This window comes from Eptesicus fuscus, chromosome 6, assembly GCF_027574615.1.
Source record: "Eptesicus fuscus isolate TK198812 chromosome 6, DD_ASM_mEF_20220401, whole genome shotgun sequence".
Lineage (NCBI taxonomy): Eukaryota > Metazoa > Chordata > Mammalia > Chiroptera > Vespertilionidae > Eptesicus > Eptesicus fuscus.
Genome location: NC_072478.1, coordinates 22,786,935 through 22,814,276, shown reverse-complemented (window position 1 = coordinate 22,814,276; position 27,342 = coordinate 22,786,935). Strand labels below are relative to the sequence as shown.

The following is a 27,342-nucleotide window of genomic DNA, read 5'->3' as shown; positions in this document are numbered from 1 at the left end:
TGTACCTGGCCCATCTCCTTGCTCTGCGTGGGTCTGTGGAACTGCCCACAAGATAACCACATGTAAGGGGTGGCTCATGACCTCAGAGGACCGTGACTGAATCACCAGTGGGAACACATCTTTTCATGTGAAAAACATTTTCTAAAGGTAACCATTCTAAATACGCAGAAGTCACTTTTCCCGCTGGACATGATGGCTTGTTTCTGGTTTCAATGCTCTTTCTGGGAATCTGGCTGTAGTTCTGGAAGGACACCACCCTAAGGCATTCCTGGTCCCTGAGCCTGTGCACCTTTTTGGCAAATGCACATGTCAGACTCCAGTTGTCAACAAAGATCAAAATGGAGCCAGATTCATTGGGTGCCTTTTCAGTGTGTGTGTTTGCAAGGAAGGACCACTGTTCCCTGGGGACTCTCAGCCCTGCCTCTCAGTGCAAACGTCCTTGGTCAGGAGTTGTGGCTGCTTTGGGCTCAGGCCTGTGCACCTCAGGCGCCAGAGGGCGATGTCTGGGAAGTGTCTGTCAATGGAGCTGGCCGCCAGGTGGGTGGAGCTGCTGAGGGGACGGGCGGGTGGGTGGGCTATTTGGGGAGCAGGTGGGTGGGGCTAAGCTCTGCTACTACGCGGAAGTTCATTCAGTTCGAATACCCCTCGAATTTCTTTCGTTGGTCCGCGTTCTGTCCAGGTGCTGGGACTCAGGGGCCCAGGAAACCAGAAATGGTGAGTGTGCGGCCGGGCGCGGAGACGGGGAGGAGGGGCGGGTGGAGCCGCCGGGGCGGGACCGTCTCTCCTCGGTCAGGTCCGGGGCCTGCGGACCCCAGGCGCCCGGGGGCTCCGCTGAAACCGCAGGCCCCTCGGGCTCGCAGTGTGGGCCCAGCCGGGGCCCAGCCGGGACCCGGGGTCCGGTTTGTCCCCGCGGCAGGGCCTTCGGCTGCGGAGCGAGTCTGGGCAGCTCTGCACCCACATCCCGCGGCTCCGCAGTTGGTGCGGTGACCACGGGGAGGGTCAGTGGGGACAGTGGGGACTCGGTCTCCGCGGTTCGTGCCTGGGAGGAGCTGTGGTCTGTGGGGTCCCCCTGTCCCTCCTTTCTCCCCAGAAGGATCCCGTTTTCTCCTGGGTTTTGATGTTTGTGGAGCAGGCTCTCAAGTCCACCCTCTGTCCCCCAGGCCCTGCTCTGCAGCCAATGCCTGCATTTCCAGTCTCTCCCCCGAATCCTGAACGCCATCTTCCCTTCTCTGAGTCACAGCATCTTTATCAGCTGTTTGTTTTGTGGTGCTTTTCAAACGGTTAAAAACAAAATTCAGCTGAGTAAGTGGAAGGTTAACTGGCTTGATTCCCATCCACGAATTGAGCAGCATCCCATCTGATAAACATAATCTCAGAGGAGCTGTTCAAATAGGAAGGCATTTACAACAGGCAGAAGCGAAGTGGCTTTGAGAGGTTATTAGTAAAAAAAAAAAAGAAAGTGTTGCTCAGGCAGGGTCACCCTTCCTTAGGGGAAGGAACAGCAGGAGGCTTTTAGACAGATTAGTGTTGAACAGCAAGTTGCAGAGTGACTGGGTTAGAATTTTACTCCTGGGAGAGGTGAAACTGCAGGTACATACAGTCATGCACCCCTGAACCTGGGGAGTCCATCTTGAGGCTGTTTTGTTGTTTTCAGTTCTCTTACACACACCTGCATGGTGTTTCCTACTACACACCTAGGCCATATGGTGTAGCCTGTGGGTCCTAGGCAGCAAACCTGTACAACATGCTGCTGTACTGAATACTGTAGGCAATTGTAATGCAGTGGTAGTAAGCATTTATGAAAAGGTGCAGTAAAAATGTGGTGTGCAAGGTAGAAAATGGTACATCCGTGTGGGGCACTGACCCTGAATGGGCTACAGGACTGGAGGCTGCTCTGCAGGAGTCAGTGATTGGTGAGTGAATATGAAGGCCTAGGACGTTACTGTGCACGACTGTAGACTTTATCACACTGTACACTTAGGCCAGGAAATGTACAAAACACAGATTCAATCAAGCCCAGGAGGCAATGATGCAATCAAAAGGCTCAGTCAACACAAGACCTCTGAGGCTGCTGCCCGCATCAAACAGCATACTGCTTCACAGCAAAGTTTTCTTTCACTAAGTAGAAAGCTCACAAAGATAAAGAGGATAGTATAGCAAATACAGGAACCAGCTCATCATCATCAGGTTTCTATGTAGTGAGCGTAACTGTATGTGCTGGACTTTCACAGGACTGGCCGCACAGGAAGCTTGTTTACACCAGCATCATCATAAGCATCTGAGCAATGCATTTCCCGATGACATTGTGATGGGTATGACGTCACTAGGTGACTGCAGTTTTTCAAATTCACTGTAATCTTTTTTAAAAATATATATTTTATTGATTTTTTTACAGAGAGAAAGGGAGAGGGATAGAGAGTTAGAAACATCGATGAGAGAGAAACATTGATTAGCTGCCTCCTGCACACCCCCTACTGGGGATGTGCCTTGCAACCAAGGTACATGCCCTTGACGGGAATCGAACCTGGGACCTTTCAGTCCACAGGCCGACGCTCTTATCCACTGAGCCAAACCGGTTTCGGCTATAATCTTTTTTTTTTTTTTTATAGAAGGGATTTTATTCTTCTATAAGTTACAATGACATACATTATATTAGTTTCAGGTGTACAGCATAATGATTTGATATGTGTATGTATTGTGAAGTGACCATCACAATAAGTCTAGTTAGCATCTTTCATCATACATACTTACAGAATATTTTTTTCTTGAAAAGAGAACTTTTAAGATTTACTCTTAGCAACTTATAACTGGACGTTTGTACCTTTTGACACCTTTCGTCCATTTGACCCCCACCGCACCCCGGTAAACCACTCCTGCAACCTCTAGCAACCATCAATCTCTGCTGCGTATTTATGGAGTTGTTTTTTTAAAGGTTCCACAGATAAGTGAGAACACATGGCATTTCTCTTTTTCTGACTTTTTTCACAAAGCGTCCTGCCCTCAAGGTCCATGAATGTGTTGTTACAAGTGGCAGAATTTCTTTTTCTAATGGCTGAGTAATACAGTAATAGTCCTCTGTGTGTGCGTGCACCATTTTCTTTTCTTTTTATTGTTTAAAGTACTACATATATCTCTTTTCCCCTATTGACCCCCCACCTGCCCCCCTGCTGCCCCCAGGACAAGCCCCCATCGCCCCAGTGTCCATGTCCATTGGTTATGCTAATACGCATGCATACAAGTCCTTTGGTTGACCTCTTACCCCTCTCCCCTCCCCTCCCTTCTTTCTGAGGTTGGACTGTCTGTTCAGTGTTTCTTAGTCTCTGGATCTATTTTTGTTCATCAGTTTATGTTCATTATATCCCACATATGAGTGAGATCATGTGATATTTATCTTTCTCTGACTGGCTTATTTCGCTTAGAATAATGCTCTCCAGGTCCATCCAAGCTGTTGCAAATGGTAAAAGTTCCGTGTGTGTGTGTGTGTGTGTGTGTGTGTGTGTGTGTGTGTGTGTATATTTTTAATTTCAGAGAGGAAGGAAGAGGGAGAGAGATAGAAACATCCATGATGAGAGAGAATCATAGATTGGATGCCTCTTGCAAGTCCCCCACTGGGGATCGAGCCCACCACCCGGGCATGTGCCCTTGACCTGAATCGAACCCGGGACCTCTCAGTTCACAGGGCAACGCTCCATCCACTGAGCTAAACCAGCTAGGGCCGTGGTCGGCAAACTGTGGCTCGCGAGCCACATGGGGCTCTTTGGCGCCTTAAGTGTGGCTCTTCCACAAAATACCACGGCCTGGGCGAGTCTATTTTGAAGAAGTGGCGTTTGAAGAAGTTTAAGTTTAAAAAGTTTGGCTCTCAAAAGAAATTTCAATCATTGTACTGTTGATATTTGTCTCTGTTGACTAATGAGTTTGCCGACCACTGGGCTAGGGCAAAGTTCCTTCTTTTTAATAGCAGCATAGTATTCCTTGTATAGATGTACCACAGCTTTCTAATCCACTCATCTGCTGATGGGCACTTAGGCTGTTTCCAAATCTTAGCTATGGTGAATTGTGCTGCTATGAACATAGGGGTGCATATATCCTTTCTGATTGATGTTTCCAGTTTCTTGGGATATAGTCCTAGAAGTGGGATCACTGGGTCAAATGGGAGTTCCATTTTCAGTTTTTTTTTTTTTTTAAATGAATCTTTATTGTTCAGATTACAATTGTTTCTCCTTTTTCCCCACATATCTCCCCACCACCCAGTTCCCACCCCCCTCTGCCCTTATCTACCCCCCTCCCCCCCACTGTCCTTATCCATAGGTGTATGATTTTTGTCCAGTCTCTTCCCATACTCCCCACACAGACACCCCTTTCCCCCTGAGAATTATCAATCCACTCCCATTCTAGGCCTCTGATTCTATTAAGTTCACCAGTTTATTCTGTTCCTCAGATTTTTAATTCACTTGACTTTTAGATTCACTTGTTGATAGATATGTATTTGTTGTTCATAATTTTTATCTTTCTTCTTCTTTTTCCTCTTTTTAAAGAATACCTTTCAGCATTTCATATAATGCTGGTTTGGTGGTGATGAACTCCTTTAGCTTTTTCTTATCTGTGAAGCTCTTTATCTGCCCTTCAATTCTGAATGATAACTTTGCTGGGTAGAGTAGTCTTGGTTGTAGGTTCCTGCTATTCATCACTTTGAATATTTCTTGCCACTCCCGTCTGGCCTGCATGGTTTCTGTTGAGAAATTAGCTGATAATCGTATGGGAGCTCCCTTGTAGGTAACTAACTGTTTTTCTCTTGCTGCTTGTAAGATTCTCTCTTTGTCTTTTGCTCTTGGCATTTTAATTATGATGTGTCTTGGTGTGGTCCTCCTTGGATTCTTTTTGTTTGGGGTTCTGTGCGCTTCCTGGACTTGTAAGTCTATTTCTTTCATCAGGTGGGGGAAGTTTTCGTTCATTATTTCTTCAAATAGGTTTTCAGCATCTTGCTCTCTCTCTTCTTCTGGTACCCCCATAATTCTGATGTTGGTTCGCTTGAAGTTGTCCCAGAGGCTTCTTACACTATCTTCAACTTTCTGAATTCTCTTCTCTTCATGCTTCTCTGGAGGAGTGTCCTTGGCCTCTTTGTATTCCAAATCTTTGAGTTGATTCTTGCAATCCTCTAGTCTGCTTTTGGGTCTCTGTATAATATTTTTTATCTCAGTCAGTGTATGTTTAATTGCTAGTTGGTCCTCATGGAATTTATCGGCCTTTTCCATGAAATTCTTGAAAAACCTTATAACCGTGGTTTTGAACTCTATGTCCAGTCGCTTGTTCTCCTCCATTTCTTTGGTTTGGGATCTGTTTCCTTGCCTTCTCATTTTCGCTGCTTCCCTGAGTTGGTAGGGTAGCTTTGTGTACTAGGTGTCCTATTGGTTCAACGGGTCAGCCTCCCAGTTACTTGAGGTGGACACTCTTGGTGTACCCTTGTGTACTGTGTGTCCCCCAGCAGGAGCTACAGCAAGGGCTAGTTTTCTCCTCCTTTGCTTGGGCGGATTTGGAGCAGTCTGACTAGAGCTACAGTTAATTTGGTTGAGCTGTCACAGAACAGGCCATTTATATGCAAAAGCCGCTGTGTGGAGCCTGGGTGGGTTTGTAGAATGTGCGGGGCGGGGCCTCAGGGCTGGGCGGGGGTCTCAGGGCGTCACTAGGCTGGGGCGTGGCCAATGGCGATGGCTGCCGTCAGCCGTCTCTGCCTTTCCACGTTTCCAAGTCCCTGCGCTCCGCGCTCCAGCGCAGTAAACAATGATTGCTGGGCGCACCACTGCAAAAAAGTCACTCTCACTTTCCGACCCGATGGCCGAGAGTCCAGCTTCTCCCCGTAGGTGTCTGGGTCCCCCGAGTGTCCCCAGAAACTGGATTTCAGAGCGATCGGGAGCTTGTCTCCCTGCGGGTTGAAGAAAAGCCGCGCACCCAACCGCCCGCTGCCGGCCCGATTCGAGTGCCTCCGTACCTCAGCTTTTCAGCGTTTGTGCTCCTTTCTCTTCTTAGCTGTATATCTTCCACTCAGCCAGCTTTCCCGTGGTTCTGGGTGGTAGATGTTTTGTCTTTTAGTTGTATTTTTGAAATTGTTGTGTGAGGCAGCAGATTAGTTGTTTAACTATGCCGCCATCTTGGTTCTCCCTCCATTTTCAGTTTTTTGAGGAAACTCTATACTGTTCTCCACAGTGGCTGCACCAGTCTGCATTCCCACCAGCAGTGCACGAGGGTTCCTTTTTCTCCACATCCTCTCTGGCACTTGTTTGTTGATTTGTTGATGATAGCCATTCTGACAGGTGTGAGATGGTACCTGTTTTGATAGGCATCTCTCAGACAATAAGTGACTTTGAGCATGTTTTCATATGTCTCTTGGCTTTCTGAATGTCCTATTTCAAAAAGTGTCTATTTAGGTCCTTTGCCTTTTTTGATTGGATTGTTTATCTTCCTTTGGTTAAGTTGCATGAGTTCCCTGTAAATGTTGGGGATTAAGCCCTTATCGGTGATAACATTGGCAAATATGTTCTCCCATGCAGTGGGCTTTCTTGGATGGTTTCTTTTGCTGTGTAAAAGCCTTTTATTTTGATGTAGTCCCATTTGTTTGTTTTCTCTTTTATTTTCCATGCCCTAGGAGTGGTATTGGTGAAGAAATTGCTTCAGCATATGTCTAAGATTTTGCTGTCTGTGGATTCCTCCAGTATTTTTATAGTTTTCTATCTTATGTTTAAGCCCTTTATCCATTTTGAGTTTATTTTTGTGTATGGTATAAGTTGGTGGTCTTGTTTCATTTTTTTTGCATGTATCTGTCCAATTTTCCCAACACCATTTATTGAAGAGACTGTCTTGACTCCATTGTATGTTCATGCCTCCTTTGTCAAATATTAATTGAGCCTAGTGGTTTGGGTTGATTTCTGAGTTCTCTATTCTATTCCATTGATCTATATGTCTGTTTTTGTGCCACTACCAGACTGCTTTGTAATACAGCTTGAAATCTGGTATTGAGATCCCACCTACTTTTTTTCTTCTTTCTCACGATTGCTGCAGCTATTTGGGGTCTTTTTTTATTCCATATGAATTTTTGGAAAGTTCGTTCTAGGTCTGTGAAGTATGCCATTGGTATTTTAATGGGGAGTGCATTGGATCTATAGATTGATTTGGGTAGTATGGACATTTTAATGATGTTGATTCTACCAATCTATGGACATGGTATGTTCTTCCATCTGTATATGTCTTCCTCTATCTCTTTTTTCAGTGTCCTGTAGTTTTCCGTGTATAGGTCTTTTACCTCCTTAGTTAAGTTTATTCCTAGGTATCTTAATTTTTTTGGTGTGATGGTAAATGGGATTGCTTTTTTAGTCTCTCTTTCTGTAAGTTCACTATTGGTGTATAGAAATGCCATAGATTTCTTGGAGTTAATTTTGTGTCCTGCTACATTGCCGAATTCATTTATTAAGTTTAATAATTTTTTGATAGAATCTTTAGGGTTATCTATGTACAGTATCATGTCATCTGCGAATAAGGACCGTTTTACTTCTTCTTTTCCAATTTGGATACCTTTCCATGTTGTCTAGTTTGTTGGATTAGAGTTGTTGATAGTATTTTTAACAATCCTTTGTATTTCTGTGGGGTCAGTTGTTATTTCACCTCTTTCATTTTTTAAAAATATTTTATTTATTTTTTAATAAATCTTTATTGTTCAGATTATTACAGTTGTTCCTCTTTTTTCCCCCCATAGCTCCCCTCCACCCGGTTAGCAACCCACCCTCTGCCCTAACCCTGCCCCACTGTCCCCATCCATAGGTGTACAATTTTTGTCCAGTCTGTTCCTGCACCCCCACCACCTTTTCCCCCCGAGAATTGTCAGTCCACTCCCATGCTATGCCCCTGATTCTATTATATTCATCAGTTATTTCTGTTCATCAGATTTTTTTATTCACTTGATTTTTAGATTCACTTGTTGATAGATGTGTATTTGTTGTTCATAATTTTTATCTTTACCTTTTTCTTCTTCTTCCTCTTCTTAAAGAATACCTTTCAGCCCTAACCGGTTTGTTTCAGGCTCTAACTGGTTTGGCTCAGTGGATAGGGTGTCGGCCTGCAGACTGAAAGGTCCCAGGTTCGATTCCGGTCAAGGGCATGTACCTTAGTTGCGGGTATATCCCCAGTAGGAGGTGTGTGCAGGAGGCAGCTGATCGATGTTCTCTGTCATCGATGTTTCCAACTCTCTATCCCTCTCCCTTCCTCTATGTAAAAAACCAATAAAATACATTTTTTTAAAAAGAGAATACCTTTAAGCATTTCATATAATGCTCATTTGGCGGTGATGAACTCTTTTAGCTTTTTCTTATCTGTGAAGCTCTTTATCTGAACTTCAATTCTGAATGATAGCTTTGCTGTGTAAAGTAATCTTGGTTGTAGTTCTTACTATTCATCACTTTGAATATTTCTTGCCACTCCCTTCTGGCCTGTTTCATTTTAAAAAATTTATTTTTTAATAAATCTTTATTGTTCAGATTATTACATTTGTTTCTGTAATAATTGAAAAGAATTATTACTGCCAAACCAGTATTATATGAAATGCTGAAAGGTATTCTTTCTCTTTTTAAAAAAATATATTTTATTGATTTTTTACAGAGAGGATAGAGAACATTTCTGTTGAGAAATCAGCTGACAATTGTATGGATACTCCCTTGTAGGTAACTGTTTTTCTCTTGCTGCTTTTAATATTCTCTCTTTGTCTTTTGCCCTTGGCATTTTAATTATGATGTGTCTTGGTGTGGTCCTCTTTGGGTTCCTTTTGTTTGGAGTTCTCTGTGCTTCCTGGACTTGTAAGTCTATTTCTTTCACCAGGTAGGGGAAGTTTTCTGTCATTATGTCTTCAAGTAGGTTTTCAATATCTTGCTCTCTCTCTTCTTCTTGCACCCCAATAATTCGGATGTTGGTACACTTGAAGTTGTCCCAGAGGCTCCTTACACTATCTTCATATATATATTTTTTTCTTTTCGCTTTTCCGGTTGGGTGTTTTTTGCTTTTTCATATTTCAAATCTTTGACTTGATTCTTGTGATCCTCTTGTCTGCTGTTGAATCTGTGTATATATATTTTTTTATTTCAGTCAGTCTATGCTTAATTTCTAGTTGGTCCTTTCTCATATCCTCGAGGGTCTTGCTAAATTTATTGGCGGTTTCTAGAAAATTCTTGAAAAACATTATAACCATGATTTTGAACTCTATATCCAGTAGTTTTCTTTCCTCCATTTATTTCATTTGTGACCTGTTTCATTGTCTCTGCATTTTGGCTGCTTCCCTGTATTGATAGAGTGGCTTTGTGTGCTAGGTGTCCTATAGGGCCCAATGGCTTAGCCTCCCCAGTTACCTGAGGTGGACACTCTTGGTGCACCCGTTTGTGGGCTGTGTGCACAGTCTTGTTGTATTTAAGCCTTGATTGCTGTTGGTATCACTGGGAGGAATTGGCCTCCAGGCCAATTGGTTGTGAGAATCAGCTGTGTCTATGATGGGAGAACTTCTGTGCTGGAGACACCCTTATGGGGCAAGACTTGCTTCAGTGGGACTTTTGTGCTCACTGAGTCTGCCCCCTGAGCATGTCCCTTATTGATCTGAGGAGTTGTAATCTGATGGTCTCACTCTGACCACTGGGTACACTGGCTCTTGGATATCTGAAGAGGTACTAATTTAGCCTCTGCCTGAGGCCACCAAGCATAAGCTACGGAGAGATCTGTAGATTCCTCTTCTTGTTCTGGATTTGAAGGTGCCCTGATGAGCCCCAGCTGTGAAGCAATGCAAGCTGCTGTGGGGCCTTGGCCCTTCTTTTGGATGTTCTGGGTCTCTCTGACCCACCTGCAGTTTGTTAGATAATTTTAGATTGCAAAGGCCAGTGGTCGGCAAACTGTGGCTCAAGAGCCACATGTGGCTCTTTGGCCCCTTGAGTGTGGCTCTTCCACAAAATACCACAGCCTGGGCAAGTCTATTTTGAAGAAGTGGTGTTAGAAGAAGTTTAAGTTTTAAAAATTTGCCTCTCAAAAGAAGTTTCAATCATTGTACTGTTGATATTTGGCTCTGTTGACTAATCAGTTTGCCAACCACTGGGCTATATACAGGAAATTAGCAGGGCGGAGCAAACAGCTATGGCTGATCCTCAGCCCTTAAGAGGCCCCTGGGTCTCAGTGTCCCTTGGTAATCGCTGCAGGCACCTCTGAGAGAAAGCCGTCCTCAAGTTCTGCCCAAATCCGACAGTCCAGTTTCTCCCAGTATGAGTCTGTGTCCCCAGAGTCTCGCCCGGAACTGGAGTTCAGAGCAGTCGGGAGCTTGTGTCTCCCTCCAGATTGAAAAACACAACCGCGTCCTCAGTTGCTAGCCCTTTCCGCGCTCGTGCCTCCATTGCTCTGCACTTCACTTCCGCACATCCTCTGAGTCTCAGTATGCTTTTCTCTTTCCTTCTAGTTGTAGAATTTCCACTCAGCCAATCTATCTGTGGTTCTGGATGATGTCCGTTATGTCTTTTAGTTGCACTTTTGAAGTGGTTGTGCGAGGCAGCAATTTCAGGTGTTTATCTATGCCGCCATCTTGGTTTCTCTCGATCTCACCTCTTTCATTTCTGATTTTGTTTATTTGGGTCCTCTCTCTTTGCTTCTTGGTGAGCCTGGCTAGAGGTTCATCAATCTTGTTTATCCTTTCAAAGAACCAGCTCTTGGTTTCATTGATCTTCTGAATTGTTTTTTTGGTCTCTGTGTCATTTATTTCTGCTCTGATTTTTATTATCTCCTTCCTTCTGCTCACTCTGAGCTTTTCTTGTTGCTCTCTCTCTAATTCTTTAAGTTCTAGAGTTAGATGATTTACTACCATTTTTTCTTGTTTTTTTGAGGTAGGTCTGTAGAGTTATAACCTTCCCCTCAGGACTGCTTTCATTGTCTCCAATAGATTTTGGATGGTTGTGTTTTTATTGTCACTAGTTTCCAGGATGTTTTAAATTTCTTCTTTGTTCTCTTTGGTAACCCAATCATTGTTTAATAGTATGCTATTCAGCTCCAAGTGTTTGAATTTTTTGATTGTTTTTATTGTATTTTATTTCTAATGTTATGCCATTGTGGTCTAAGAAGATGCTTGATATGATTTCAATCTTCTTGAATTTGTGGAGACTTTGCTTATGACCTAATATGTGGTCTGTTTTTTAAAATGTCCCATGTGCACTTGAGAAGAACGTATATCCTCTGGCTTTGGGGTGAAATGTTCTGAAGATGTTAATTAAGTCCATCTGATGTAGTGAGTCATTTCTGTTTCTTTGCTGATTTTTTGTCTAGAGGATTTATCGAGTGATGTCAGTGGTGTATTGAAGTCCCCTACTATGATTGTATTGTTGCCTATCTCTCCCTTGATATCTTCCAGGATTTTTTTTTTTTTTATGTACTTGGGTGTTCCTGCATTGGTTGCATGTTTATCAGGGTTATATCCTCTTGTTGAATTGATCTCTTTAGTATTATGAAGTGACCTTCCTTATCTCTTGTTATGGCCTTCACTTTGAGGTCTATTTTGTCAGATATAAGTATTGCTACCCCTGCTTTTTTTTTTTTTTCATTTCCATTTGCCTGAAAGATATTTTTCCATCCCTTCACTTTCAGTCTGTGTGAGTCCCTTGTTCTAAGGTGGATCTCTTGTAGACAGCATATATATGCATCATGTTTTTTTTTATCCATTCAGCCACTCGATGTCTTTTGATTGGAGCATTTAGTCAGTTTACATTTAAAGTTATTATTGATACGTACTTGTTTGTAGCCATTTTTATTTTTTGTGCCTGTGTTCCTTCTTACCTTTTTATTCCACCTTTTTATAGCAGTCCCTTTAGCATTTCTTGCATTGCTGGCTTGGTAGTGATAAACTCCCTTAGCCTTTTTTTTTTTTTTTTTTTATCTGTGAAGCTCCTTATTTTCTCTTCAATTTTGAATGACAGCCTTGTTGGGTAGAATATTCTTGGATTAAGTCCCTTGCTTTGCATCACTTTGTAAATTTCCTTCCATTCTTTTCTGGCCTGATGTGTTTCTTTTGAGAAATCATTTGATAATCTAATGGGAGATCCCTTGTACGTAACTTTCTGTCTCTCTCTTGCAGCCTTTAAGATTCTCTCTTTGTCCTAAACATTTGCCATTGTAATTATGTTGTGTCTTGGTGTGGGTCTTTTTGGGTTCATCCTGTTTGGGAATCTCTATGCTTGTGTGACCTTTTTTTCCCCATGTCAGGGAAGTTTTCTGACATGATTTCTTCAAATAGGTTTTCTAATCCTTGTTCCTATTCCTGTTGTTCTGGCACCCCTTTTATTCGTATGTTGCTTCATTTCATGTTGTCCCATAGCTTCCTTAGGCTCTCCTCCTTTCTTAATTTTTTTTCTGCAATTGCAGTTCCGTTTGGGTGTGTTTTGCTTCCCTGTCTTTTAATTCACTAATTCAGTCCTCTGCTTCTCCTAGTCTACTGTTGAAACTTTCCATGATGTTTTTTCTTTCAGTTATATCACTCTTCATTTCTTCTTGTTTCTTACATAAGTTGTTGATTTTTTTATTTATCCGGTTTATGACCTGTATGACCCTTATTCTGAATTATTTTTCTGACATATTGCATGCCTCTGTTTCACTTAGCTGTTTTTCTGGCGCCACTTCCTTTTCTTTCCTCTGGGGGTTGTCTACCCATTTTTTATCTCACCGACAGATCTAGATGTCGAATTGTTCAGGGGCTGCTCCTTGGGTGGCAGTGGCTCCTCATTTGGCAGCAGCTCCTCTGATGGGTGCTGTCCACAGCAGTGGTGGCTCCTCTGTCTGGTGTGGGGAGTCTGCTCGTGCAGCTGCTGCTCCTAGGACAGGGACAGGGTGTTCGCAGGGCTGCTGCTCCTCATACAGGGGCGGGCTGCATGTGGCTGCTGCTCCTTGTACAGAGGGGGCTGCTTGTGAGGCTACTGCTCCTTGGACAGGGCAGGTTGCTTGCAGGGCTGCTGCTCCTCATACAGGGCGGGCTGCTCGTGAGGCTACTGCTCCTTGGACAGGGGTAGGTTGCTCGCAGGGCTGCTGCTCCTCGTATGGGGGCGGACTGCTCGCGTAGCTGCTGCTCCTTGGATAGGGACAGGGTGCTCGTGCAGATACTGCTCCTTGGACAGCGGATGGGCTGTTTGTGTGGCTGCTGCTCTTCGGACAGGAGTGAGCTGCACATGTAGCTGCTGCTCCTTGGACGGGTGTGGGCCGCTCATCTGGCTGCTGCCTGCTCATCCAGCTGCTGCTCCTTGGACCGGTGCAGGCTGACACTTCTCAGATGTGGGTGGTCTGCTTATGTGGCTGCTGCTCCTGGGACCGGGGTGGGTTGCTTGGGCGGCTGCTGCTCCTCGAATGGGGGCCTGCTCGCAGAGCTGCTGCTCCTCAGAAAGGGACAGGCTGCTCACACAGCTGTTGTCCCTCAGATGGGGGCAGGCTGCTCGTGTGGCTGCTGCTCCTCAGATGGAGGCAGGTTGCTCGTGCAGCTGCTCCTTGGATGGTTGCAGGGTGCAGGCTGTGTGCAGCTGCTGCTTCTCAGACGGGGCAGGCTGTGTGGGGCTGCCACTCCTCGGTCCTGGGTGGGCTCCTTGTGCAGCTGCTGCTCCTCGGACGTGGATGGGCTGCTTACATGGTCCCAGTGCCCTTGGTTAAAGCGTTGGGCTGGCCAAAGGGGAGCGCGCTTCAGAACTCACAGGAGCCTGCACCCAGGGTGGCTGGAGACTCGGTGACCGTGGTATCACAGCTGAGGTAGCAGGTCCCTGGCAGGGATGGCTGTAGAGTCAGGTGTTATCTGAGGGCAGCCTGGGTGGAGGTGAGGCTGGGCTCCCATTTGCAAAAGCTCTCCCCTTCAAAAAGGCAAGCCCTCTGATTAAGAGCCAGCCTTTCAGTACTGTTTGCAATGGTAGCAGAGACTGCCTAGTTAGGTGAGCCTGGTTAGTCTGCCCCCAGAGGTCCTGTGGGATCTTACTGTGCCTCACTCGCATACAAACACACACACCCCACACGACCACACACTCCTCTTTTGTTCCCTCGCTTGTTTATGCTCTCTCCCTCACTGCCGCCTTCTTCCTACCTCTGTAGTTGGGTCTGGAGTGTTATTGACCCGTTCATGGATGGAGTTTCCTCTCCAGGTGTCTGGTTATGTGGCTCACTCTAGCACATTGGCCAGACAGGATAAAATTCACCTCGACAAGACATGACACAGAGGGAACAAAACACAAATGTACTCATGACACCAGTAACCCCAATATAAGTGACCACCTGCGTAAAGAGAATTAGGGGAGAGAAAAGAGAGCACAATTGATATAGAAGAGAGAAAAGAAGATAAGAAACGAAAAAGAAAAAGGAGAATGTACATATATGAGGAAGAAACACCACAGAACAAAATATATATATAAGCCACAAAAAAATATATATATATGCAAACACCAAACACCCAGGAAAGAGGGTGGGGGCAGAATCTGTAGAGACTGAGCTCATATACAGAAAATATGGTTAAGAATTGGATGACTATGTGGAGGACCTCAGTTCAGTATAGAGGAAGTAGAAAGAGGATGAACAGATAAGAAGAAAGAGAATGAGAATAAAATAATAATAAATTTATAAAAAATTTGACTTAAAAATGGTATAAAAGATTAAAAAAAACCAAAATAACATTGAATGATGGAAAAATGTGAAAAGAAATAGAAAATAAAGCAACAAACTAAAAAAGGAAAACAAAAAAGAAGAAAAAAGATAACAAAATAATAAAATAAAATTAAAATTAAAAAGTAAAGTGTCGTTGCTTTGGCTGAATTAAGATCCCAGTCTTCTGTATTGTGTGCGGTTTCTCAATTTCCTGTTACTGGGACTGAAGGCCTCTCTTTGGGCCAGTCCCTATGGACTCTCAGGGACTATTCAGATTTTTAAAAAATCCTTTGTGTATTCTGGGTGTGGCTTTATTGGTTGCCTGCAGACTGGAGGGAGGGGCTATCTCTTCAGATCAAAATGGCTGCCCAGGTCCTGGGCTCAGGTATAACTGAGCGCCAGACTTGCTTCCACTTCTCCTGGACCTCCTCCTCTCCCCAGGCTCTCACCAGGCGCACCTTCTCCTGAACCTCAGACACAGTGAGTGCCGGTATTCTAAAGGTCCTATGAACTAGGTTCAGTGAAAAAACCCACAGGCCATAGAGAGGGGAAAGACTATACCTCTGTGAGCCCCTCTCCTGCTGGCACTGTGCGGTCTGGTCAGCCCTTCAGGATGCCTCCCCCCCCCCCCCCTGGGCTCAGTCTTTCATGACTGTGGACCCAGATCAAGAATCCCCTGCCACCAGCAGTCCTGCGGACCTCCCTTCCACAGTCAGACACTGTGCCTGTCCCAAGGGACGCAGCTTGGTGCGGTGCAGTGCCGTTTCCCTCTGACCCTCTGGGCTCAGTTCTGGCAGATCTCTCCTGCCCAGATTCTTGATTTTACCTTCCTCCAGGGGTCCTCTGTCCTTCCCGGCTGCAAATTGTCTCATAAGTCTCCTTCGCCAATTCGGAGTGGATGTTATTTGTTTCAGTTGCTCAATCTATCTGCTATGGCACAAGGCTCAGGACATGTCTGTCTATTCCACCGCCATTTTGTCTTCCCCTGAACATTTTTTTATATGTCTCTTGGCCATCTTTTTATATTGGATTGTTTGTCTTCCTTCTGTTAAGTTGTATGAGTTCTTTATATATTTTGGATACTAACCCTTTATTAGATGTATTATTGCTAAATATGTTCTCCCATAGAGTGGGCTCCCTTTTCGTTTTATTGATGGTTTCTTTTGCTGTGCAGAAGATTTATATTTTGATGAAGTCCAATTTGTTAATTTTTTCCTTTGTTTCCTTTGTCTTAGGAGATGTGTCTATAAACATACTGTTACGAGAGATGTCTCAGATTTTGCTGCCTATGGTTTCTTCTAGGGTTTTTATGGTTTCATGACTTACATTGAATTTAAGTCTTTTATCCATTTTGAGTTTATTCTTGTGTATGGTGTAAGTTGGTGGTCTAGTTTCATTTCTTTTGCATGTGTCTGTACAATTTTCCCAGCAACGTTTATTGAAGAGACTCTCTTGACTTCATTGTATGCTCTGGCCACCTTTGTCAAATATTAATGGAGCATAATGGCTTGGTTCGATTTCTTGGTTCTCTGTTATGTTCCATTGATGTTCTGTTCCATTGATCTATATGCCCGTTCTTGTGCCAGTACCAGGCTGTTTTCATTTTGGTGGCTTTGTAGTATAACTTGAAATCTCGTGTTATGATTCCTCTGACTTTGTTTTTCTTTCTCAAAATTGCTGCAGCTATTCGGGGTCTTTTTTGATTCCATATAAATTTTTGGAGTATTTGTTCTAGCTCCATGAAATATGACATTGGTAGTTTAATGGAATTTCATTGACTCTGTAGATTGTCTTGGATAGTAAGGACATTTTAATGATGTTAATTCTACCAGTCCATGAACATAGTATATTCTTCCACTTGGTTACATCTTCTACCTTTTTATTCCACGTCCTGTAGTTTTCCGAGTACAGGTCTTTTGCCTGCTTGGTTAAGTTTATTCCTAAGTACCTTTATTTCCTTTGTTGCCAAGGTAAATAGGATTGTTTGTTTAGTTTCTCTTTCTGAGAATTCATTGTTGGTGTATAAACAAACCATCAGTTTTTGGGTTTTGATTTTGTATCCTGGTACCTTGCCAAATTCATTGATTAAATCTAGGAGTGTTTTAGTGGAGTCTTTAGGGTCTTCTGCGAATAATGAGAGTTTTACTTCCTTGTTTCCAATTTGAATGCTTTTTATTTCTTCTACTTGTCTGAACAGTGTGACTAGGACTTCCAGAACTATCCTATCTAGTAAAGAGGGAATATGCAAATTGACTGTCACAAGATGGCTATGCACACAGTGGAGGCCGAATTCCCATGACGAGCTTTAACGAGCACTCAGCAGGGACCTGAGGCTGCATCCCCTGCCTGGTGATGCTTGACAGGGGACCTTAGGCCATGCCCCATGCCCTGGCGCCAGGCCAGGGGACCTTAGGCTGCACCCCCCATTTGGCACGGCTTGATGGGGGTGGGGCCAGCTAGGTGTGGATCTCATCCAATGGGGGTGGACAGGCCGGGTCTGGGTCTCACGTGATTTCAAAACATGTGTGGGTGGGCGGAGACTTGGCTCTGAGTCCTGCGCTGCACCCCAGACTCTGACAGGAGGTAGATTTTCATATACATATTACCAATTTTCTTTCATCTCTGACATTTCTATTATAGAAAAAAGGCAAATAGTAATATTAAAATATTTCCTCTAGTTAATTCCCTTTTAATGTGCATGAATTTTGTGCACCAGGCCACTAATGTTGAATAAGAGTAGTGAAAGCAGACATCCCTGTCTTGTTTCCAGGTCAGTTGGAACCATGCTTTGATTGCAAAACAATTTATTTTTGCCCATTGAGTATGATGTTGGCTGTACGTTTGTCCTATATGGCCTTTATCATGTTGAGATATGCTCTCTCTATTCCCACTTTGTTGAGAGGTTTTATCAAAACTGGGTGTTGGATTTTGTTAAATGCTTTTTCTGCATCTATTGATATGATCATGTGAGTTTTGTCTTTCAATTTGTTTATGTAATGTATCATGTTTATTGATTTGTGAATATTGTCCCAGCCTGGAATAAATCCCACTTGGTCATGGTGTATGATCTTTTTAAGATATTGCTGGTTGCAATTTGCTGATATTTTGTTGAGGATTTATCATCTATGTTCATCAGAAATATTGGCTTGTAATTCTCTATCTTTGTAGTGTCTTTATCTACTTTTGGAATTAGGATAATGCTGGCCTCATAAAAAGAGTTTGGAAATGTTCCTTCCTTTTGGATTTTCTGAAATAGTTTGAGGAGTAAAGGTGTTAGTTCTTTGATTGAAGAAGAACTCCCCTGTGAAGCCATCCAGACCTGGGCTTTTGTTAGATGGGAGTTTTTTAATTACTACTTCCATTTTATCAGTTGTTATTGGCCTATTCAGGTTTTCTGATTCCTTCTGATTCAGTTTTAGGAGGTGGTATTTTTTTAGGAATTTGTCCATTTCAATGACATTGTCCAGCTTGTTGTCATATAGTTGTTCATAGTATTTTCTTACAATCCTTTGTATTTCTATGATGTTGTTGGTTACTTCTCCACTTTCGTTTTTGGTTTTAGTTATTTAGGTCCTCTCTCTTTGTTTCTTGATTAGTCTGACTAACAGTTTATCAATTTTGTTTATCCTTTCAAAGAACACGCTCTTGGTTTCATTACATTTTTTTTGTATTGTTTTTCTTTGTTTGTTTTTTTTGGTCTCTATGTAGCTTGTTTCTGCTGTAATCTTTCTTATTTCCTTCCTTCCACTTACTCTGGACTTTTCTTATTGTACTCTTTCTAGTTCTAAAAGTGGTAATGTTCAATAGTTTATTGTTCATTTTTCTTGTTTTTTGACGTATGCCTATAATGCTATGAACTTCTCTCTTAGGCCATCTTTTGCTGTGTCCCAGAGATTTTGGGTTGTTGTGTGTTCATTTTCATTTGTTTCAGGAAGTTTTTGATTTCTTTCTTGATCTCTTTGGTAACCCAGTCATTGTTTAATATTATGCTCTTTAGCCTCTATGTGTTTGAATGTTTTTTGGTGTTTTCACTGTAGCATATTAGTAATTAACATTCCTCAGATGAGCAATACATTCTCGTTTTAAGAACTGCTTCAAATAAAATACAAGACTTATTCATTAACAGCTTCAAATTTATCCTCTAAATTCTCCATAAGAGGAAAATTCAGATTAATATTTCAGTATCCTGTTATTTCAAAATACCTAGATATTTAATAATTTTTACTATTTAATCCAGCAAAATCCAATGTTTCAAGTTACCAAAGACTTTGGAAAACTGTTCAGGCATATATAATTACCCCTGATAAACCTTTCTCATATACCCTTCATTTTATTTATTTTACCGTAACTACTTTTGAGATTTTAAAGCCAATTATTATTACCCAAGGCATTTTCTTGGCAAATTTTGTAACAGAGATTACTCACTGGCCTTTAGTGGCTTTAATGTTTTTGTTTTTGTTTTACAAAAATGGGAGTGGCCCCCTACTGCTATTTCTGCACCTTGCTGGAAGGCACTAATACAGGTCTAATCCTCCTAGGAGAAAGACTTGAGGGGCTTACATAATTATTTCCCATATTTTATCTCTCTGAGTAGTCTAACAACATGAAGTCTTACTTATAAGAAGAGATATTGTCCTAGCCAGTTTGGCTCAGTGGATGGAGCATTGGCCTGTGGACCAAAGAGTCCCAGTATTGATTCCAGTCAAGGGCCCAGGCCTGGGTTGCGGTCTCAGTCCAATATGCCGGAGGCAGCCAATGAATGATTCTCTCTTGTCACTGATGTTCCTATCTCTCTTCCTCTCCTTTCCTCTTTTAAATAAACAAAAAGGTATTTACAAAATAATAATAATAATAATAATAATAATAATAGAGTTGTTAAAAACAGAAACAGAAAAAAATCCTATGGTCAATAAATGGGTACTCGTAAAAGAGTGCACTGGGACATTAGCCTTAGAATCTTATCTCACACTGACCCATCACAGCAAATGGGTTCTGAGTGGCACAAAGCCCAAACAGCAGAGACAGAGGATTCCCTGTGTTCATAAAACAGCAAAGTAAAGTCCCCCAAAGATAAGAAAGCAAGCAAAAAACATCAGTAACCAAGTTACATTACAGACAGATAAGAACTTTCACTAGATAATGACTGTCACTAGATAATGGCTGATGACTTACAGGGAGAGCAGGAAGGGTCCCCAAGATAAGAATTCTTGGCAGCTGCTGGGAAGTTCCAGGTTTTCAGCCTACCACAGGTAGCTGGGGCCTCTAGCAAAGTGAAATAAGCCCCATCCTTAAACCAATTAAACCAAACAACAAAGACAAAAAACAACAATCAACAGACACACTCTATGGACAATATTTACAGGCACGCATAACCCACAGACAAGACTTACTGAATCAGAGTCCTTTTCATGGATCTTTCCGATGTGTTACAGTGCCTGGGACTTAGAGCCAGAATGCGGCCCGGAGAGCTCCCAGGTGAGGTCACCAGTAAACACCACAAGCAGCCTGTTGTTCACAGATCTCATCATATTCTGCTCTAAAAATTAAATATTGACTGCAGTTCAGAGTTCATTTGGCCAAAATCTACCTGTCCAAAGGCATCTTATGGTAATTTTCAGACAAGGAGGCATGAAGAAATCCTTTGGTAAATCGACTGTTAGCCCCATTTTCTCTCATACTTACCCTTATTTCTTTAAAAGTATTAAATGAGAGTGGTTCATGTATCCAATTACCTTGCATTTTGCGTAAATGGGCAAGCCAAAAGCTCTCCTTCTAACATAGCTTGCCTGACACATGATCCCATAACTGAGGGTTTAGGTGATGAGCCTTCCCACACTGGAGGCGGAGGATTGTGGGCCTTTGGTATTATCGGCTTTTCAGGCTCTACTTCAGGAGGAGGGGGCGGGGAAAATCCTCCTGGTGTTCTGTAGGCTTTTGATCCTCAATATGAAGTGGGCATAGTGCAGCTCGATCAAGAGCCCACATAATTAAAGATGACAAAGGCACTTGTTTTCCCTGGGCCTGATTTCTCTTTAAATTTCTACCTGCTTTTTCCTAGAGAACAAGGTCTAATGTTCCAGCATCAGGGAACCAAGGGTCATCTTATCTAATAAAGAGGGAATATGCTAATTAACTATCACGAGATGGAGGCGCCCACAGCCAATTAGGATGGAATATGCTAATTGACTGTCACACCCTTAAAGATGGTGGCTCCCACAGCCACAAGATGGCAGCGCCCAGTCCCCTCAGCCTTGCCAGGGCAGCATATGCTCAGCATGGCCAGACCTGCCCCCAGGTGGGTCCGGCTGCTCCGAGCACCTGCCTCTGGATTCCCCCAGTTCCCTTAGCACCCAAGACACCCCTGGCCAGCCTGAGGCACAGACAAGCCTGGGATGGCAGCTGCCCAGCTGTCCAGGGTCGCCCAAGCCTCAGGTAACCAGAGCCGTCTGAGGCTTGCTCTGCGGGCAGTGGCAGCAGCAGAGGTATGATGGGGGCGTCGCCTTCCCCTGATCTCCAGGTTGCCTCCTGCCCCTGAGGGCTCCCGGACTGTGAGAAGGGGCAGGCTGGTCTGAGGGACCCCCCCCCTCCAGTGCATGAATTTTCATGCACCAGGCCTCTAGTAAGTTATAATAGTCTGCAAAAGGCCCCTTTAATTGTTTCCTTGTAACCGTGCACCATTTGCTTTTCAGAACTGTTAAAGCACTGTTATATATTGTTGCCATCTATGGTGCAAACAGCGGGGCCATCAGGGGCCCTGCTCCCACCCGCATTGGCCTGGCACCATCTGCTTGCCGAAACCAACCCCCACCATTACCGCCTGTCCCCATCTGTGGGGCAACCTGCGGGATTTTTGGGGCTCCCACTTGCATCCACCTTGGCCTGGCGCTGCCCGCTCACCTACTGCACCATCCTGTAGCAGTCCCGCTCTCATCGGGCCCATCAGGCCGGCACTCCTTCCACTGCCACCCGCTGCTAACGCCAAGTCCCCTACACCCGCCATGTTTTGTGCCGACCTCTGGTGGTTAGTGCACGTCATAGCAAGCTGTGGAACTCCTGGTCAATCAAACTCCCAGGGACAATTTCCATATTAGCCTTATTATTATACAGGATACTATCTTTAGTTTAATGTGTATTCTCGCCTCCTTTATCAAGTATTCCATGACCATAAAGGCATGGGTTTATGTCTAGGCTCTCTGTTCCATTCCACTGATTTATATGCTGTTTTTAGGCCAGGACCATGCTGTTTTGATTACTATGGCCTTGTAGTACAGTTGGATATTAGGTAGTGTGATTCATCCACACTTGTTCTTCTTTCTCAAATTGCTGTTGCTATTATGGCGTTTTGTGGTCTATTTAAAATGTTTGAATATTTGTTCTAGTTATGTGAGTTTCATCATGGGTATCTTGATAGGAATTGCATTGAAGCTATAGATTGCTTTGGGTAGTATGGACATTTTAATTATATTAATTTTTTCTCTATGTAAACACCATCTATACTTCCATTTATAGTTTACATTCCAATTACAGTTTACATTTTATTTTATTTTGTATTAGTTTCAGGTGAAACTCATTTCAACATGAAAATATTGCAGACATCAATAAAGGCCCTTGTACATGCCAAGTCTTAAATTGTTCCTCAAGGTCCAGGCCCCAGTAAGAGGGTCACAATTGCCAGAAAGACTTCTTTTGAGTGTGATCTTACGATTTCAATATACGTGTCTATGTGTCCTATAAATCAGCATGAAGTAACCCTCAGGCTCATGAGTAGAGGACTTTTGTAGAGGGCTAAGTTGCCCTGTCTTGCTCATGCCTGAGCTCTAACTCTAACGTTCTATCTCCATGAAATGAGAGAGGCAAAAGAAGGTCAAACTGAGTTACTAACAAATAATATAAAAACAATTGATCATTCATACTCCTCCACGAGAATATTTTCATTCATTCAGGGATATCTGACTACTTCTAATAATCTGGAGTATGTCAGGTCAATATGGCCAAGTACATTTTGTTCTAATTGGAATTTTCACACACCACCTGGCCTCTCCTGTTTGGTGATGAGAATAGAAGAGAAAGCTACCAGGCCTTTATTGTATTCACAGTCACTAAAACTTTATGCACACATGACAGTATGCTTCATGGACTGCTGCATCAAATGGTGGTTATAATGGGGATGAGTTTTCTCACAAGGAATTGATGGGCTTAAAATAGAAGTATTTTAATGTATTAATATAGAAGTTGTTCAAGGTGTTCTTTACCCTGACATTAGAGAGCAATGAAGACTTGAAGTGATCACAGTAAAATCATATCAAATTCCATGTGTTTTTGAGGAAGTGAGTTTGGCAAATTAATAATAGTCTTACTACAATCAAGTCATATACTGAATGTTGGGGACCACGTGTCCTATGTGAACTTCTTATGAATTATAAGTTCCCAGTGCTGTCTGTCTCACCCATTCTCCTATATGCATATGTGGGATGTTTTAGGACTCAGTGGCCTTTGAGGATGTTAATGTGGAGTTCACCATGGAGGAGTGGGCTTTCCTGGATCCCACCCGGAAGAAACTCTACACAGATGTGATGCTGGAAACCTTCTGGAACCTGGCATCAATAGGTAGGTATCACAAATTCTTTTTAAAAAAATATATTTTTATTGATTTAGAGAGGAAAGAGAGGGAGAGAATGAGAGAAAAATCAATGATGAGAGAGAATCACTGATTGGGTACCTCCTGTGTGCCTCACACTGGGGATCTAGCCTGCAAACCAGTCCTACTGGAAATTGACCTGTGACCTCCTGGTTTATACCAGTTCATAGGTTGACGGTAAAAGGCAGAGCAATTCTTGCCTGCAATTACTTGTTACTTAGGCAATTAGAAAACTAGTGTTGCTTGCTCATTAATGCTGTTTCAAGAACTGAAATATGGAAAGGGAGTACATTGTTAATTAAACCAGGAATGATTATAGTTCATTTTGTACCTAAAATCTAACCATTTTTATATTCTTTAATAGTTTTTAATGCTTTTTCTAACATGTATTTTAGAAGAACAATGTGACAACCATGACAGTGAAGATCAGTATGAAAATTATGGGATGAATCTTAGGTGAGTCTCATTGACATGACAAAGCATTAAGAGCATTTTTTTTGTGTGTATTTTTTTAAATAGGTATTTATTTATTTATTTATATTTTAATATTTTAAAAATTTATTTCAAAGAGGTAGAAAGAAGGAGAAAGAGAAACATCAATGATGAGAGAGAATTATGGATGGCTGCCTCCTGCATGCCCCACATTCAGAATCATGTCCAGAACTTGGCAATGTGCCCTGACCAGAAATTGAATATGACCACCTGGTTCAGAGGTCAGTGCTCAACCACTGAGCTTCGCTGGTAGTGCAAAATATGTTTTTCTTGATTTTCGTATCTGGAGGTGAGAGGGAGAGATAGAAAAATCAATAGACTGCTTCCTGCATGCCCTGTACTGGATTTAATATCTGCAGTCTGGCCATGTTCCCTTTCAGAGAATTGAACCGTTAAGCCCCTGGTGTGTGGTTTCATCCTGAACCACTGAGCCATATCGGCCCAGTCCACAAAAGAATCTTTAAAACAGATAATCCAATTGTATCAGCCCTGTTTTAAATATATTGGTTCTTAGAATTATCTCATCAAAATGGTTTTTCTGAAATATGACCTAGATGTTTAGTGTATAAAAAATAATTCCATTTGGAAACAATATACAGAAGTACAATTAATGAATATAAGTGTTTTCATAATATCTATGATCCAGCCTATATCAGAAGTTTTAAGATATCTACTTTGAAAAAATGGAATATTCAGAAACTCCACCCTTTCTTTGAAAATGGTAAAAATATCATTGTCATGCTACTAATAAATATTAAATCCTTAACAGAGTATTAATAATATGCTTCTGATTTTTACAGCAGTCATATGGTAGAGAGACTCTGTACAAGGAAGGATGGTAGTCAATGCAGAGAAAACTTCATCCAGATTCCAAATAATAATGAAAAGAAAGAAATTCCTGAAATAAAACAACCTAAATCCAGGTTGTGTAGGCAAATCTTCATGCATTATTTATCCTTGAATAACCATCTGAGCTCTCACATTGGACCCAAACTTTACCTGTGTCAGGAATATGAAGAAAACCTTTATAAATATAAGGAACCTGAGAAAGCTTTCAAGACTCACCAACATATTCAAAGTCATGAAGGCAGCCCCAGTGGGAAAGCTTTCCACTATTCAGCTTTCCTTAAAAATCATGAAAGAATGCATATTGGTGGGAAACCATATGAGTGTAAGCAATGTGGGAAATGCTTTAGTCGTCTCATTTTCCTTAAACTTCACAAAAACACTCATAGTGGAGAGAAACCATATCAAAGTAAGCAACATAGCAAAGCTTTCAGATCTCCCACGTACTCTGGAGAAAATGAAAGAGCGCTCACTGCAGAAAAACCCTATCAATGTCAGAAATCTGGAAAAGCTTTCAGCTCCACTTCTCTTAGAAATCAGGAAAGAACACACACTGGTGAGAAACCTTATGAATGTGGGAACGTCTTCAGTTGGCTCACCTCTCTTCGAAAACATAAAAGAAGTCAGGCTAGAAAGCAGCCTCATGAATGTAAGGAATGTGATAAAACTTTCCGTTATCCCTCTTTACTTAGAATTCATGAAAGAAGACATACTGGGGAAAAACCCTATGAATGTAAGCAATGTGGGAAAGCTTTCTTTCATCCAACTTCCTTCCGATGTCATGTAAAAGCTCATAATAAGGAAAACTTCTATGAATGTAAGCAATGTGGCAAAACCTTCAGTTCTCTCGGCTCTCTTGGAAAACATAAAAGAAATCATGCTGGAAAGAAGCCTTATGAATGTAAGGAATGTGGTAAAACTTTCCTTTATCACTATTCACTTAGAATTCATGAAAAAACTCATACTGGGGAAAAACCCTATGAATGTAAGCATTGTGGTAAAGATTTCTTTCATCGAACTTCCCTCCGTCGTCATGAAAGAATTCATACTGGGGAAAAACCCTATGAATGTAAGCAATGTGGGAAAGCTTTCTTTTATACACGTTCCCTCCAAAGTCATGAAAGAACTCATAATAAGGAAAAACCCTATGAATGTAAGCAATGTGGTAAGACTTTTAGTTGTTCCAAATCTCTTAGCAATCATGAAAGAACACATATTGTGGAGAAAGTGTATGAGTGTAAGCAATGTGGGAAAGCTTTCAGATATTCCATCTCTCTTAGAAATCATGAAAAAATTCATACTGTGCGAAAACCTTATGAATGTAAGCAATGTGGGAAAGCTTTTAGATATTCTACATATCTTAGAAATCATGAAAGAATGCATACTAGGGAGAAATCCTATGAATGTAAACAATGTGGGAAAGTTTTCAGACATTCCACTTTTCTTAGTAATCATGAAAGAATGCATAATGGGGAGAAACCCTATGAATATAAGCAATGTGGGGAAGCCTTCAGTTCTCCCAGTTCCCTTGCAACACCTGAAAGAAATCATGACGGAAAGAAGCCTCATGAATGTAAGGAATGTGGTAAAACTTTCCTTTACCCCTCTTTCCTTAGAATTCATGAAAGAATGCATACTGGGGAAAAACCCTATAAATGTAACCATTGTGGTAAAGCTTTCTCTTATCTATCTTCCCTCCAATGTCATGAAAGAACTCATAATAAGGAAAAACCCTATGAATGTAAGCAATGTGGGAAAGCTTTCAGACATCCCATTCTTCTTAGAAATCATGAAAGGATGCATACTGGGGAGAAACCCTATGAATGTAAGCAATGTGGGAAAACCTTCTGTTCTCCCAATTCTCTTGCAACACATAAAAGAAATCATGATGGAAAGAAGCCTCATGAATGTAAGGAATGTGGTAAAACTTTCCTTTATCCTTCTTTGCTTAGAAGTCATGAAAGAATGCATACTGGGGAGAAACCCTATGAATGTAAGCATTGTGGAAAAGATTTCTCTCAACGAACTTACCTCCGTCGTCATGAAAGAACTCATACTGGGATAAAATGCTATGAATATAAGCATTGTGATAAAGGTTTCTATTATCTGTTTTCTCTCTAACATCATAAAAGAACTCCTACCAGGGAAAAACCCTATGAATGTAAGCAATGTGGTAAAGCTTTTCTCTTATACACATTCCCTGTCAAGTCAAGAAAGAACTCATAATAAGGAAAAACCGTATAAATGTAAACAGTGTGAATAAAAACTTCAGTTTGCTCACACATCTTTAAAGACATGAAAAAAACTCATGATGGGGTTAAACCTTATGAATGTAAGCAATGTGGGAAAACCTTCTGTTGTACCTCACATCTTCGAAGATATAAAAGAACAAATGATGGAAAGAAGCCTCGAATAAGGAATGAGGTAAACCTCTTTTTTATTCCCTTTTCTCTTATAGATATCATGAAATGTATACTGGGGAGAAACCCTATGAATGCAAGCAATGTGAGGAAACCTATAGTCATCCCAGATCCTTTCAAATTCTCAAAAGCTCTCATAGTGGAGAGAAAGCATAGCAATGCAAGGAATATGGTAAAACCTTCAGCTTTTTAACTAGTTTTTCTTCGTTTGTTTGTTTTTATATATTTTATTGATTTTTTACAGAGAGGAAGGGAGAGAGATAGAGAGTCAGAAACATCCATGAG

General features: G+C 42.1%; 2 protein-coding genes across 2 annotated transcripts; both read left to right on the top strand.

The window, feature by feature from the left end:
- Nucleotides 1-690: 690 nt before the first annotated feature.
- On the top strand, nt 691-27,217 carry LOC129149408 (zinc finger protein 791-like). Its single transcript, XM_054717403.1, has 4 exons — nt 691-714; nt 23,142-23,268; nt 23,695-23,755; nt 27,096-27,217. The coding sequence occupies exons 1-4, from the start codon at nt 712-714 to the stop codon at nt 27,211-27,213; spliced, it is 309 nt and encodes a 102-aa protein (XP_054573378.1). The 5' UTR covers nt 691-711; the 3' UTR covers nt 27,214-27,217.
- On the top strand, nt 24,599-26,758 carry LOC129149498 (zinc finger protein 14-like). The gene is made up of 3 exons (XM_054717984.1): nt 24,599-24,806; nt 25,269-26,100; nt 26,182-26,758. Exons 1-3 carry the CDS (start codon nt 24,599-24,601, stop codon nt 26,756-26,758), a joined length of 1,617 nt encoding a protein of 538 aa, XP_054573959.1.
- Nucleotides 27,218-27,342: the final 125 nt, after the last annotated feature.